The sequence below is a fragment of the Enhydra lutris genome, unplaced genomic scaffold (genome assembly GCF_002288905.1).
Source record: "Enhydra lutris kenyoni isolate GAN:26980312 unplaced genomic scaffold, ASM228890v2 scaffoldscaffold56, whole genome shotgun sequence".
Classification (NCBI taxonomy): Eukaryota; Metazoa; Chordata; class Mammalia; order Carnivora; family Mustelidae; genus Enhydra; species Enhydra lutris.
In genome coordinates, this window is record NW_019154140.1 from 11,676,120 (window position 1) to 11,691,246 (window position 15,127).

At 45.9% G+C, this 15,127-nt stretch overlaps 1 protein-coding gene across 2 annotated transcripts; it reads right to left on the reverse strand.

Annotated features, from left to right (window-relative positions):
• Positions 1-2,828: 2,828 nt before the first annotated feature.
• LOC111157857 (ATP synthase, H+ transporting, mitochondrial Fo complex subunit C2 (subunit 9)) lies at positions 2,829-10,439 on the reverse strand. Of its 2 annotated transcripts, XM_022519553.1 has the most exons (5): positions 10,302-10,439; positions 6,617-6,686; positions 5,358-5,435; positions 4,638-4,831; positions 2,829-3,091 (listed from the first exon to the last, which is right to left on the reverse strand). In XM_022519553.1, the coding sequence occupies exons 2-5, from the start codon at positions 6,653-6,655 to the stop codon at positions 2,977-2,979; spliced, it is 426 nt and encodes a 141-aa protein (XP_022375261.1). In that variant the 5' UTR covers positions 6,656-6,686; positions 10,302-10,439; the 3' UTR covers positions 2,829-2,976. The 2 variants fall into 2 exon arrangements, with proteins under 2 accessions (XP_022375261.1, XP_022375262.1); XM_022519554.1 differs by lacking the exon at positions 10,302-10,439 and having other exon boundaries at positions 6,617-6,694.
• Between the last annotated feature and the right edge of the window lie 4,688 nt (positions 10,440-15,127).

The following is a 15,127-nucleotide window of genomic DNA, read 5'->3' on the forward strand; positions in this document are numbered from 1 at the left end:
TGGGGACAAACAGAGGGCCTAGAAGGTTACTGGTCAGTGATCTGCCCAATATCACAGTGGCCAGTGGTGGAAGAGATATTAGAACATCTCCTGATACATCTGAAACTAATGTTAACATTGAGGTCAGCTCAACTTAAAAAAAAAAAAATCTGACTTCAAACATGGTCTCTTTCTAAAACTACAAGGACAGTAGAAAGCTTTCATTACATATTATCAAAGTGGGAAAGCTCTTCAGAAAATTTGCTCTTGGACCCTCTACTAAAACATAGCACTGCTCTTCCCAAGTTGTTAGCAACCTGGGTTGCCAGTAACTATCTCCTGGGGCTTGAAACGAAGAGGTTGCCTGGACTCCTCCCAAAGTTGCTTCCAAGCTCCTTGCAGCACCAGCTCATCATTTACCTCAGAGAGAACAAAAACACGTGGGCCACTAAGCTGTGCTCTCCCCGAGCACCTAAGTTGATAAGGGGTTAGCTAGAATCAATCCCAAAGAAAGGGCCAAGAAGAGAAAAAAAACAGATACCTGATGACTCGGAAAGGGGATGGGCAGCAGAGGCCCTACTAGAGATACAAATCTAAGAGACCATAGTCGAGGAATAGAGTCTGTTCCCTCTCTCAAAATATGTACATACCTTCCACCCACTCTGAGCTGGAGGAGCTATTCTAGTGAAAGCTCCACTTGGAGCCCTATGGCCCAGAATACACTTAGTTGGGGCTAGTATAGCAATCTGGAAGCAAGCTGTGGATAGGATCCCTCTCAACCCTTGGTCACAATAGCACAAGGACAGGGGTGAACGATTTTGGGTGACCTGCTTCCTGAGGATCAGTTTACTCTGGAGTTAAGTCTGCACTGGGCTTTAACTTTATAGTCAATTAAATCAAAAGAAAAACTTTTGTGTTGTGGTCATTCACATTATCAGGTGAGGACTTTAACCCAGTTACTTCAAGCATGTGTAGGATAAGGCTTATTTTAAGTGTATCTAGCCATTAGAAAATCTAATTCTTCACTTTTATATTAACCCCACTGTCCAAAGTCCCTCTTCAGGAATTTTTTTTTTTTAAAGTTTTTTTTTTTTAAGATTTTATTTATTTATTTGACAGGGACAGATCACAAGTAGGCAGAGAGGCAGGCAGAGAGAGAGAGAGAGAGAGAGAGGGAAGCAGGCTCCCTGCTGAGCAGAGAGCCCGATGCGGGACTCGATCCCAGGACCCTGAGATCATGACCTGAGCCGAAGGCAGCGGCTTAACCCACTGAGCCACCCAGGTGCCCCCCTCTTCAGGAATTTTTAAGGGAAAAGGTTTATCTTTGCTTATTCTACCCTTTCCTCTTGCTTGGGATAAGTCACTGGCAACATGGCTTGGGGAGAGTCCCACAAGACCAGCAGTATGGTGTTCTTTTTTTTTAAAGATTTTATTTTTTTATCGGACAGACAGAGATCACAAGTAGGCAGAGAGGCAGGCAGAGAGAGAGGAGGAAGCAGGCTCCCCGCCAAGTAGAGAGCCCGATTCGGGGCTCGATCCCAGGGTCCTGGGATCATGACCTGAGCCAAAGGCAGAGGCCCCAACCCACTGAGCCAACCAAGTGCCCCAGCAGTATGGTATTCTTACACCCTGGCTACAAGACATGATCCTTACTCTAGCTCCAGCTCGACTAGTCAGTGTTTCTGAGGAAATCCTCTGACTTTTCAAACTCTTGGTTTCCTCATTTGTGAAGGTGGGTGGTTTAGATAATTAAATAAAAAGACTGACAAAGATATTGCTGAGATGCATCATTTAGATACTTCTAGAGATACAAAAATGAACGTGACATAGTCCCTTCAAGGAACTGAGTCTAACTTGGAAGATAAAAAACATGTATGTGCATACAAATCCACAGTTTATCATAGACCATAAGCATTATAAAGGATACAACATACTCTATAGTCCTTTATTTTGGTTAATGCTCATTTGGCTGGTGGTAGATGGAAAACAGATGAAAGCTTCGTAATGAAGAGGTAGCATTTAAACTTTTTTTTAGAAAATATTTATTTGAGAGAGAGAGTGAGACAGTGAGAGCATGAGCAGGGGTAAGGGCAGAGGGAGAAGCAGACTCCCTGCTGGGCAAGAAGCCTGACGTGGGGCTCAATCCCAGGACCCTGAGATCATGACCTGAGCTGAAGGCAGCTGTTTAACGGACTCAGCCACCCAGGAGCCCCTAACTCAGTCTTTAAAGATAAGAGGGAGTTTGCAAAAAAGGAAAGTGTGCAAAGATTCAGAAAAAGAAAGCAGAGATGGCCAAAGGGCAAGGCCTGAAGATAAGGACAGGAAAGAGGGAAAGTATTTGAAAAATGACAATACCACTTTGGGTAGAGTGTATGGGAACAATAAAAGATAAAATCTGAGAAAGCTGAGGTCAGACTGTGTTTGAATTGGTAAATGACAAAACTTATCTCATACTTAAGCATTAATCTGGTAGTGGTAGATAGAAGTAAATGCTAGAGGGAAGAGACTGGAGGCAAGGCCTGTTAAAAGGTTATTGCAGTAGGCCAAGTGGGCGGCAATGAAGGCCTGAGCCAGGAGAGTAGCAGGGAAAATAGCCATTCGTCAAAATTTTAAGCCAGTCCTGTTCGTTTCTATGGACTCAATCCTCCAAGGTAACAGGCCATCCCAGGTGAAAATTATTAAAAACGACTGCTAATTTGAATAAAGCTTTCCTGACACAGAGCATGAAGAACAAGTGACCTCAGACTCATGCTGAGTTTAGAACTGTCACCACCCACCAGGCCTTATACTTTCACCAAGGCACTCAGCCAACCGTGGAGAACAAATATACACAGGAGACACAAGAAAGCTCTTATTAATACAGTATTTATTTGTCTTCCCTCTGTCAAACCCTGAGCCAACCACTTTCCCCAGGCTGCCTGGGGAGGTATAGGAAAAGGATTATACAGGGCAGACGAGACACGGGAGAAAGACCTATGGGAGGTGGAGACGGCTCCTTCACATGGCGAAGAGGATGAGAAAGGCCACCATCAGGCAAAAGAGCCCCATGGCCTCCGAGAGGGCAAAGCCCAGAATGGCGTAGGAGAAGAGCTGTTGCTTCAGAGAGGGATTCCTGGGAGAAGGGGAGGAGAAAAGACTGAATTTCTAGTCCACACAAAGAAAAAGACAAACACCAAAGGTGGGCTCAGGGAAAACTCATCTCCTCAAGCCCATCTTAGGCAATGAGTGTCTCGGGGTGACGCCATCATGCCCCAATTCTTGCCTGATATATCAAGGGCTCTACAGAGACTGAATGACGGCAGCGGACAATCCAAAATTCTGTAACAAGACCCATTACCTTCTCCTCCAGTGGATCACCCATAGCATAACGTAAGACCTCCGGGCCTGGACATTTAACTACCTAGGGCCCAACCAGAATGGAAGAGGTATCCACAGTGACAGAGTCTGTGTTTTGAAACTGGAAGTAGCAGAACCCCAAAATACAAAATGTGTAAAAACCAAATCACAATGGTAAAAAAGTCGGGGATTCTAAAGGCTTGACTGGTCTCCCCTTCATTCTTTAAGACGGTCTCTGGGCATACTTCAAAACCCTAGGGCTTTATGGAACCCAACTAGAAAAACCCCATTCTAGAGGACAAGAGAGCCAGGGGGACAAACTACTTTCTTTCATTCCAAAGTAGCCAAAGATCTGGGGCTTTAAGAAGCTACAAATGGTCTGTGGGGTTTAGAAACAAAATGGGATAAAAAACTCCCAATTTTGGAAGTCAATATATAATTTCTATTTCCCTTACTCGGTCCCCTCTGGAAGCCTTAATGAATGAGGTAAAGTAACACCAACTTCCAACAGAATTGTGAACACAGAAGCAGTCAGGCTTATTTCATGTAAATCCTAAAAAACAAACCTATTTCCTCAAAGGCATTAAGAGAACTTGCAGGTCTCTAGAGGATCAATTTAGTTTTAACGTGAGTTGCCCAGAGTTGGTGGAGACCAAATAATCCCCAGTGTCAGAAAGCTGTGGGGCTGATTGCAAAGGCAGTTTTCCCAGGAGTGATGGGGTGGGAGGGAACTCCCAGGGATAGGGGAAAAGCAGCAACCAAGCCACCATGCTGACTTGAGGCGCTAGACCAGTGGTAGCAAACTTTCTCTGTAAAGAGCCAGACAGCAAATATTGTAGCTGTTGTGGGTCACATATGGTTTCTGTTGCCCCCCCTTTTTTCATGACACTTTAAGGATTAAGATCCATTTTTAGCGCAGCTATACAAAGACCAAGGGGTGGCCCAGGTATGGCCCTCCCCCTTTGGTTTGCTGACTTCTGCTCTAAACCAAAGCTTTTGAATGGAATTTTCCGATATGGTAGCCACTGGACACATGTGGCTACCTAGCCACATTATAAATACACAAAATTTAAACTTTATGTACTGTTAGTTACTTAAATATTTATTTTAAATAATCTCTAAATCCAACATGGGGCTCGAACTCGTGACACCAAGAGCCACAAGCCCTATCAACTAAGCCAACCAGGAATCACTAGTTAGTAAAAATTTAAATTCAAATAACCACACGTGGCTACTATATGGGATGGTATGCCTCAAGATCCCCAGGTATTTCTGCCCAGACCTCTGGAAACATATGAGAGCCAATGGAGGGCCCATCTTACCTGGCATAACCAATGATGAGGCTCCCAAACACAGTCCCAATTCCAGCCCCAGAGCCAGCCACCCCTACTGTGGCAGCCCCAGCCCCAATGAACTTGGCTGCTGTATCGATGTCCCTTGAAATGGCACTGGTTTGGAAGCTTCGGCTAGGAATAAGTGAGGTCAGGGGACGTGGGGCTGCCAAGATGCTGAGGCCCTGTGAAGAAGATGCCAGTAAAAAATAAAGATTTTAAGAAATCCCCTTTTTTGCTTTGGTAACTTTGTACCATTTAAACCCTTTACGCTATGACATTCTATGACTTTTTATTCCCTGGAAAATCCCCTAAAATGTTGCCAAGCAGAACTTTTTGATGCAAGAGGTGGACATCAAATACCTTTAAGATTCAGGTATGGTCTAGAAGGGTAAGACGTAAGCTGCAGCCTGTTCTTGGTGCCCTGAAATCATCGGGCCCAAATGCCACCAGCTGAAGTCAGTAAATTAGGTCAGGTAATGGTAGTTAGCAGCAACACAAATGAGCATGTGCTGCCAGCAGCAAAAGCTGGAACACTAATCGTATGTGGTATCAACTGTCCTCCACCTTCACCTAAAGTCAGTGGTCCCATTCCTTCACTAACTTTGTCTGTGATGATTGTCCTCAGCACTCCCCCTACTGGCGCTGGCAGGTAGCCCTTTTCACCCTTCACCCCGAAAACCACAGGCCCACTCTGACCTTATAAGGTGCCTCATCTGTCAGTGTCTCGGGTGGTTTTAGCACCACTGCAGACAGTGATCGGCTCAACAGCTGAGAGGTGCTCCTGACCTAAGGGGAACAACACATAGGCAAGAGAGTCAAGGAAGTTGTGGAGAAGTTTCGGAACCATCCCAAGTTGTCACGTGGATGCCCCATTCATTCACTTGAACATAAATCAGAATCTTGGATCATTCTTTTACTTTCAGCAAACTAAGAACCATTCGAGTTCTCTTGCTTCCCAGGCTTCGCCTCTATTTTAAGGGAAGAAACCTACTTCCTTTCAGACCACAAGGTATTGCCATTGTGTTCAAAATTTACCCCCTCTTATAGCCGTTTCTGACTATCCCCAGGAAAAAGCGGATAACCTGGTAGTTACCAGCCAGTTTTAGTCAGAGAGATCTAGATTCTAATCTAAGCTCTATTTCAGCCTTGTGATCTTAGGACAAGTAACTTAAATCTTTTTAAACCTGCCTTCTCATCTATCAAACTGGAAGGCGGTAACTCAGGATTGATGTGAGAAGTAAAAGAGATTATGTACACAAATTAGTACACCCAGTGTTCCATCCATCAATGGTACCCATGAATAGTGCCACCCCTTTTCACTTATGGATGTATGAACCGGTTGCCTCCACCATCTAATAATCTGTAATGTCTGGGACGCCTGGGTGGTACAGCCAGTTAAGCATCCAACTTTTGTTTTCAGCTCAAGTCATCATCTCAGGGTTGTGAGATCAATCCCTGCATCAGGCTCCGCACTCTGTGGAGAGTCGAGATTCTCTCTCCCTCTTCCTCTGTCCTTCCCACTTGTTTTCTCTCTCTTCCCCTCTAAAATAAATAGTAAATCTTTTTAAAAAATAATCCACAATTTCTTCCACTCTGTTGCTTCTGAATCACGTATTTTTTCCAATGTGTATTTACATGTGATTTAACTTGCCATTCAAATTTCAGCTCCCAGAGGTCAAAGTTAGGCTATTTCCAGTTGGGTTCCAGTTTACAGGAACACAGTTTTAGGACAGAAATAACCCGATCTTAGCCTAGATTCTCATTTTCAATCTTCTAATATGGTTGGATGAAAAGATTTAACTGGCTTCCAAGGGATCTGAGATGGGGGGTGTCTGGTAAGCATTCACTCTGTTGTCAGGCTAACATAGCAAAGGACCTTCCCCCAGCCCAACTGTGAAGACCAAGGTGTGGCAAGGAAGAAAAAAGATCCCCCCTACTTAACTGTCTCAGAAAAGGCAGGCACTCACCAAGAACGGGGTGGAGACGAACTTTGCACAGGTGTACATTTTCAGGGAATGAGGGGCTGCGGCAGGAGAGCTGAAAATTACAGAAGTAGAATTGTAAACGTTGTCCTTATTCATCAAAGGAGATCTTAATTAGCAGAAAAGGTGCTCTGGAAAATTTAAATGGCCCAGAGAGCAGAGTGAATGACCTCAAGTCATTAGCAGAGATGGAATCAAAACCTTGAAGTCAAGATTTCCTCCACACAGTTTCTAAGATTTCCTTATAATCAAGTGACTCCCACTAGTCTGGACAAGTAGCCACTTGGTCTTAAATTTAAGACCTGTTACTCATTTCCACAGCTCGTGAGTTGGTGTCTTCAGAGAAGTTCCTGTGTCCTCAGCCTAAGTTTTCCTCAGTCTCTATTCAAAAGGAACTCTTCTAAAGATTTTATTGTCCAGGATAGAAACAGTTGCCCTTTAAAGACTCTTAAGAGTTGTTTGTTGAAGTCCAAGACCCTGGAAGGATCTCCAATCATCTTTTTACTGAACCTAGTTATCTGGAAGTTATTGGGTTCCTCAAAACACTTCAATTTCCTACATTAATTAACAGAGTGAGGCAGATCAGTGAGGAATCCTCCCATTATCGTAGTTAGCCATGATTGTTAAAGTATTCATTTTCACCACCACCCTAAGTGGCATTCAATTTTGTATGCTCAAGATCTAAAACAATGCTGACACCCTATAGGTGCCCTAAGTTTGCAGAAATGAAGTTATTTAAGAGAAGAGTGGTTGAGTTAAAGACCTACAAAAAGATTTCCCTGAGAGGCCCACAAGAACTAGTTACTTGAGGGTAGGGATGATCTATGTATTAAAAACGCATATTCAGGGCGCCTGGGTGGCTCTGTTGGTTGGGCGACTGCCTTCGGCTCGGGTCATGATCCTGGAGTCCCGGGATCGAGTCCCGCATCGGGCTCCCAGCTCCGCGGGGAGTCTGCTTCTCCCTCTGACCTTCTCCTCGCTCATGCTCTCTCTCACTGTCTCTCTCTCTCTCAAATAAATAAATAAAATGTTTTATAAAACAACAACAACAACAACAAATGCATATTCAAAAAAACCGAATAAAATAAATGCATATTCAAAAAATTCTGCATACTCAGGTCCCACTTTAGACTGTCCTGATCATGATCTCTGGATATAAGGCCCAAGTGTCCTATTACTTCAAACAAGCTTCTCAAGTGATTGTTAGGTACACTGACAGCATGGCCTTAAAACCACTAATGATGGTTGGGGCGCCTGGGTGGCTCAGTGGGTTAAAGCCTCTGCCTTCGGCTCAGGTCATGATCTCAGGGTCCTGGGATTGAGCCCCGCATGGGGCTCTCTGCTCAGCAGGGAGCCTGCTTCTTCCCCCTCTCTCTGCCTGCCTCTCTGCCTACTTGTGATCTCTCTCTATCAAATAAATAAATAAAATATTTAAAAAAAAAACCCACTAATGATGGTAGTGGTAGAGTCAGGACTTGACATTTTCTCACACTTAAGTTAATGCTTCCTAATATGCTACAGGTTGAAATACTCAGGGGTTACTTAAACCTGTTAAATAACACTTCCTTAAATGAGTTGTACTCAAGATTTTTCCACATTACCCTTCTGAATCCAGAATCAGTCATTTTTAGATTAATCGGTGGCTTCAACTCTTGTCCTTTCTCCAACTGCCCATACATAACTCTAACCCAATTTTGCGGCAGACTATAAATTCGGTCAAAAGCCAAAATTTCCCTAAAACTTAAAAGAAAGGAGGACTGGGGGTGGGGTGCTGGGTGAATCAGTCAGTTGAGTGCTCCACTCTTGGTCTGGGTTCAAGTCACCATCTCAGGGTCATGGGACTGAGCCCCACAAGGGGCTCTGAGCTGAGGGATGAGTCTGCTTGAGATTCTTTTCCTCTCCCTCTCACTCCCCACCCATGCTCTAATAAATAAAATCTTTAAAAGAAAAAAAAAAAAGAGAGAGCCAAACTCTGTAGAGTATCTAGATATCCATCAACAGATGAATAGATAAAGAAGATGTGTATATATACAATGGAATACTATGCAGCCATCAAAAGAAATGAAATCTTGCCTTTTGCAACCACGTGAATGGAATTAGAGGGTATTATGCTGAGCGAAATAAGTCAATCAGAGAAAGACAATTATCATATGATCTTCCTGATATGAAGAATTTGAGAGGCAACGTGGGGGGGGTTTGGTGAATAGGGAAGGAAAAAATGAAACAAGATGGGATCAGGAGGGAGACAAACTGTAAGAGACTCTTAATCTCACAAAACAAACTGAGGGTTGCTGGGGGGAGGGAGACAGGGAGAGGGTGGGTGGGTTATGGACACTGGGGACGGTATGTGCTATGGTGAGTGCTGTGAAGTGCGTAAATGTGGCGATTCACAGACCTGTACCCCTGGGACTAATAATACATTGTATGTTAATAAAAAAAAAAAAAAAAAAAAAAAGCACTAGGCACCTGGCTGGCTGTCAGTAAGGCATGCAACTCCTGGATTTTGAGTTCAAGCCCCACCTTGGGTGTAGAGCTTGTTTAAAATGTAATAAATAAGTAAATAAATACTATCTGTTTTCCCCCCAAGGCAATTACACCTCAACATCATCATACAGAACATAGTTGGGGGGCGTAAATTAAGTAACATGTAGAGTTTAATGTGGTGCTGACATGTAACAAACCCACAACAAAAGGGTGGCAATTACGGGAGACTGCATGAAGTGCTGATGCCTCCACTGGTCACCTAATTGCGGCAAGTCTGCAGTTGTTAGCCTACAACACTCCAGACAACAGCATCATCCAGAATCAGTGGGCCTAAATCATCACAGGTTTATTCCTCCGTGATCAGTCACAGAGTTAGAGGGGCTGTTGACTTAACCACTCCTTTCCTTAAATCTTCTTTTCCCCCATGAGAGCAGAGTCTGGGGACTCAGTATACCCTTGACAGAAAAGCTGACAAGAGAAGACCACCGATGGGCCCCCCACGACTTTTTCGGGCCTGCTGCCTTTAATAGAAAACCTTGCTATTAGCCCACCACTTCCGTTTTTTCCAACTTCCCTTGGATGGAGGAAGAGAACGGTATTGCAAGACAACCGATGGTTCCAAAGAAACTGGTTTCTCTTCTCTGCCACAGCTCTCCTAGGCCACAGTCTGAATGGAGAGGGTGTTTTGGCTTTGTTCTACCATGTCCACGATTACTTTTAAAGGACTATCAGCTATCTCCATTGCTTGGGCAGCTGAGGTCCTGGGGCCAAGTCTGGAGGTTGCACGATAAGGAGACAACGAGTCAGGATAAGAAGAAAAAACTGAGACAGGAAGGGAGAGTCCGGGGTTTGTGACAACTCTGAATTGACAAGAGGGAGAAAAGAACCTCGCAGGAACCGCGTGGAACAGGTGAACAGAGCGCTCTGGGATTTGATTTTCGCCAGCTCCAGAGCGCTCTTCCCTCCCCCCTCCCACGAGACATCCAAGATGGCGCCAGGCCCGCGCGGTTGGAGGTCACCGGCACGCGGAAGAGGCAGCCCTAAGGCGCGGGAATACCAGGATCAAAGGCGGGCGTGAGGACCAGGGTGGGCGCATGCAAGGTAAGGGCCTCAAAGGACTCGTGCGAGGTAGGGTGTTCCGCGCGCGTGCGCGGCGCATTGCGGGCGCGAGGGCCCAAAGCCTTACCTGCTCCCAGGGCCGAGGAGACAGAGAGGGCGGGGGGAGTGTCGAGGGGGGGCGGGAAGAGCAAAAGGAAGGTTCAGCGCATGCGCGGCCCGGACCAACGAGACGCTCTGCTAAGGATAGAGTGATTGCAACGTTGAGGGTCGGCCCAGGCGCCACAGCGCCGCCTGCCAGCTTTGTGGCGGCATTCGGCCAGTTGCTCCACCTGGTGTTTGAGAGGAGAAACTGCAGGCAGAGCCGACCCTGTGCAGAAACGTGGACGACTCTCTAGTGTAAACCGATCCGTAACGTGGCCTGCGGTTTGGTCCCCTCAGCGTTTGGGATCGTGTACCCTTTCCCAGCATGTGCAGTCACATTGCCAACCCCAAACCCCCACACACCAGAAATTCAGTGTTAAATAACATACATCGAGATGGGGGGGGGGTCTGTGTCCAAAATGTAGCAGAAGGAAAATTAAAAGTCATGGCACTCCTGCCTTCTGTCGCCCAGGGACCCTGACCTTATGGACTGGAAACCCGTTCAGTGGGCGAATAGTGAGCAAAATGCCCCAGCTGCCTGGGGTGGCCTCACCTTTATTTCCCTCTCCCTCTTTCTTATTCTAATGATCAGCCAGGAATGAGGAAACCAGCATCACCGAACCACAAGATAGGGGCTAATGATGATGGTGACTCAAGCGCCCTGACACTAAGCCTTCTTTCCGGAGTCCTGAGACAGTCAAGGAATAGTGGGCACCAGGGACCTGTAGTGAGGTTGTGAGGTCACCGCAGGCATGCCCCTGCCTCTGCCCAGACTCCATCTGTGGGAGTTGAGATAAGCCGTCCTCCCGCGAGATGCTCTCATGGAAGCCCTTCGGCTTCTCCCTCGTGCCCTTTGGCTCTTTCTTTCCCGGATGGAAAGCAGTAGGGGTGGGGGGTTCCCGGCCCTCATCCCATCCTCTAGGCCTCTTTGTCTCCCAAGACAGGCGACGAGCCGCTCCCTTGGAAGGAAGGCGACAAGGCCTATCCACTTCCCCTCATGTCCAAACCCCAGCCATCCAGGCATCGTGCTTGAACGCGGCTCGAGAAGGACGGGGAAAGCTCACCAAACCCCCATAAAAAATAAAAAATAAAAAGAAAGCCGCGGCTGTAAATAAAGCCAAATCCGCCACCCTCTGAGGGGCCGTTTGTCCTCCCCTCCTTGGCCCCGTCCTTCCCGCCGCCCCCTCCCGGCTCCCAGGCCCCGCGGCGCCCCGGCCCCGAGCTCCTCCATTTAATCGGATTTGGGAGAAGGGGAGGATAAATCACGGCAGCAGCTTTACGGTCCCGGAGGAGAGGCGAGCCGCAGCCAGGCACACCCCGGCCGGCGATAAAAACCGCCGCTGAAAGCCCACGGAGCAATTTCCCGGGACCCCGAGCGACGCCATTACAGGAATGTAATTTTGCCCGGATGAGGCCCCGAGTTTAATTATCCTCGCGGAGGAATTTCAATGCGGCCAATCCATCTTGCAGGCGGGCGGCAGAGGGATTTATATGGGCCCGTTATTTCACACCGATCCTCCATCTGCATTTTTATGGCCCTGAGCTCCTGAAAGGGAGGGGAAGGAGTGGGGAGAAATCGGAGACGCGGGTGAGGAGAGAAGGGTGGGGGACCTCCCGCCTTTCCTAAATCCACGATTCCAGCTCGGTGAGGGTTCTCGCTGGTTTCCCGGAAATTCCCAAATATCCCTTCAGTTCCAGTTGTTGACTCGAGATGGGGAGGGGGGTGGAATAGGCGAAGAAAGGAGCTGGGATCGTTGGGAGGCAATCAACAGGTATTTACCAAGTACCAAGCGGTGCCAGGCACGGTATAAGGTGCTGTGAGGGGAAAGGAAAGACGGGCGGGCAAGGATATCCCCTAAGGGCCCCGGACACTCCCGCTCTCCCGCACACCCCCTCCCGAAATCCTTTCAGCTCTCGGCTTCGCGGCCTCCCAGGCAAAAAAAAGTCCGCAGTTCTTAGGCGCCACCGCCAAACCGTTGTAGCTGTTTGTTGCGACAGTTTAGACCCCCTCTTGGATATCGCGAACTATCCCAAAGGAAGATTGCAGAAGGGGCCCCTGAGGAAGCTGAAGTTCTTAAAGCCTGTGGCGTTTAATTCTCCCTTACCCCCCTCCCCCATTCGGTGCTGGGCTCTGGATTCACACCAGCCTGGGTTCCCAGATCGCTGTGACCTTGGGGAAGCTGTTTAACCCCTCTAAATCGATTTCTTGCTATGCACATTTGGAGTAATAATAGTGCTTACCCCACAGCGAATATTGGGATAATATATGTGAAGCTTTTAGCAAAGTACTTGGAACTCAGTGAGAGTTCAATAAATGATAGTAATAATAATACCAGTTATTGTTATTGTTGTGATTATCATTACAGCTGAAAGCATTGCAATTCGGATTCTGCACTGCTTCCTGGAGACTTGATTGGAAGATCCCTGCAGTGGTATCTCCTGAGACTCAACTATGACATACTGAACTTTTTCACCCTCATAAATCATGCAAAACAGGTTCTTTGACAGCTCGGTGGATAGAGAGATCTGTGGGGGAGGACTGAGAGTGGGGGAGGCTGGCTATTGTGGCCAGGCCTGAAGTCAGAAATTAAATCAGTAGGGGAACAGTGAGACTGCAAAAACTGGCTGAGGTATGTGAGAGAGGGGTGAATTGGAAGACAGCAAAAGAGAGTTAGCGAAGGGCCTTAGGGATCTTTTTAACTCGGTTTGGGAAAGGGCCCTTCCACCACATCAGCGAGGGAAAACTAGGATCCAGGAAGGAAAGGGTGTGGAGCCAGACTATCCTTTCCAATCAATCCCTTTCTTTTCCTACCAGACCATGTAACAAGGCTGGCCTGATTGGCCAGTTTTTCTAATGACTGTTAGTGGCACATTCTCACTGGTTAGCAGCCTCCCTGCACAGTGGTGACGGAGAAATGAGATTGATCTTTTCTTTCTTAGGATTGGTTAACAGCTCTCAGGGGGGCCAGAGACTCATTTTAATTGACTGGATAGGCTAGGAGGGAGGTCCAGCACCTTTCATATAGAAATTGAGTGTTATTTTCCATAAAGGTCAAGAAGAGTCTTGATTGGCTTATGCATGTTTGTCTTTGGACGGGAAACAATAGCTTAGAAAAGAAAAATCAAAGGAATCATGCAGGCGTGCTACAATTCAGTTTGAAACCCCAAACAGAGAGATGGATTCTCAGAAACATTAGAAGGATAAAAAGAGAGAGAGAGTAGGACACAGAGAAAGGCAAAGGAAAAAAATTGCCAGAGAGAAGAGGAAGGGTTTGAATAATTTATTTTTCACTCCTGATGGCTTAAGATGAGGCTACTTTATGATGTGTTTTGCTAGATGCACATGTCACCAGGACGTGACATAGAAAGAACAGCTGTCCTGGAAGCAGGAAACTGGGAGTCTAGTCCCAGCCTTGCTACTAATGACCTGAATTAACTTTGCAAGTTACTTCATATCTCAAAACTCCAATTTCCTCACTTGGAAAAATCAGGGAGAAAAGTAGGTGATTTTTAAGGTTCTCTCCAGGGTTAACTTTCTAGGATATTCTTTCTTTCTGTTAAATAGGTACTTGTGTACAAGTTGGAGTGCGAAGGCACTGCCAATAAGAACTATTTTTTTAAAGTGTTGTTTTTTTTTTTTTTTAAACTAATCTCTACATCTAATGTGGGGCTCAAACTCATGACCCCAGGATCAAGAGTCGAATGTTCTTCTGACTCAGCCAGTCAGGGACCTCAACAAGGACTGTTCTGAAGTCTTGAGCTCTATTTGCGATTGTTAATTTCAAGCACCTGGGGCTGATGGGCACTGACTGATGGATTTCCTACTTCTCTTGCTAAATCAGTTCCCCAGAAGAGCCGGACTGTGAGCCATCAGTAAACCTGCGTATTCCTGGAGGAAGAAAACACTAGATGGAGGGAGGGAAAGAATCGTTAGTATCCAGGCTTCTGAGGGAGGGATCAGTGGGAAAGTTGGTGGCAAGACAGCCAAATTTTTGCTGGAGAAGAAACTAGATTCCTTTGAATTTGTATGATAAATTTGTATAGGTCCTACACACTTATCTAGAAACTATGATTAAGTATCTGTGTAAACATAGATTTGGTGCATGCCTTTTGGTAGCTTCCAAGTCAAGGAACACACACAGACAACACAGAAAATAAAAGTCATTGTGATATAATGTGGGGTGACTGGGTGGCTCACTTGTCGGGCATCTGCCTTTGGCTCAGGTCATGATCCCAGGGTCCTGGGATCAAGTCCCTTCTGAGTGGCGAGACTGCTTTTCTCCCTCTGTCTCTACCCTTCCTCCCCACTCATGCTCTCTTTCTCTCTCTCACATAATGTCTAAAAAAAAAAAGTCATTGTGATATAATGTGAAGAGCTAAGGACACAAACTAGAGACCTGAATCTATTATAGTTTGTAATACTGATAATTAGTTATATGACTTAGAAGAAAAAAATCACTTTACTTCTCTAAACTTCAATTTTCTTAGCTGCAAAGTGTAGAAAAGCCACTAGATGACTAATTAAGTTCTTTTTCAGCTTTAAATATAAATAGCATAGCTTTCTCCTTTGTGGTTTGCCCTTGTCTCCTGTGACTTCAGTAATCAATCAACATTTACTGAGTATCTACTATGTGCAAGGTATTGTGCTTCATATCATGAATGGGAATAAAAAGGGGGAAAGCATAATCCCTTGTCTTCATAAGTTCATAATCAGTAAGAAAGACAAGTGCATATATAGCTATAATATGCAGCAAGATTAAATAGGTTATTTGGGTAATAGGAATTGAGGAAGCAGTATGAATTCCATCTAGA

Coding starts and splice junctions, on each gene's coding strand:
- LOC111157857 (XM_022519553.1), bottom strand. CDS start 6,655: ATGTACACCTGTGCAAAGTTCGTCTCCACCCCGTTCTTG. Junction 4,832..5,357: donor CCGAGACACTGACAGATGAG/GCACCTTATAAG, acceptor TCTTCTTCACAG/GGCCTCAGCATCTTGGCAGC. Junction 3,092..4,637: donor CTCATCATTGGTTATGCCAG/GTAAGATGGGCC, acceptor CCCTTCTCCCAG/GAATCCCTCTCTGAAGCAAC.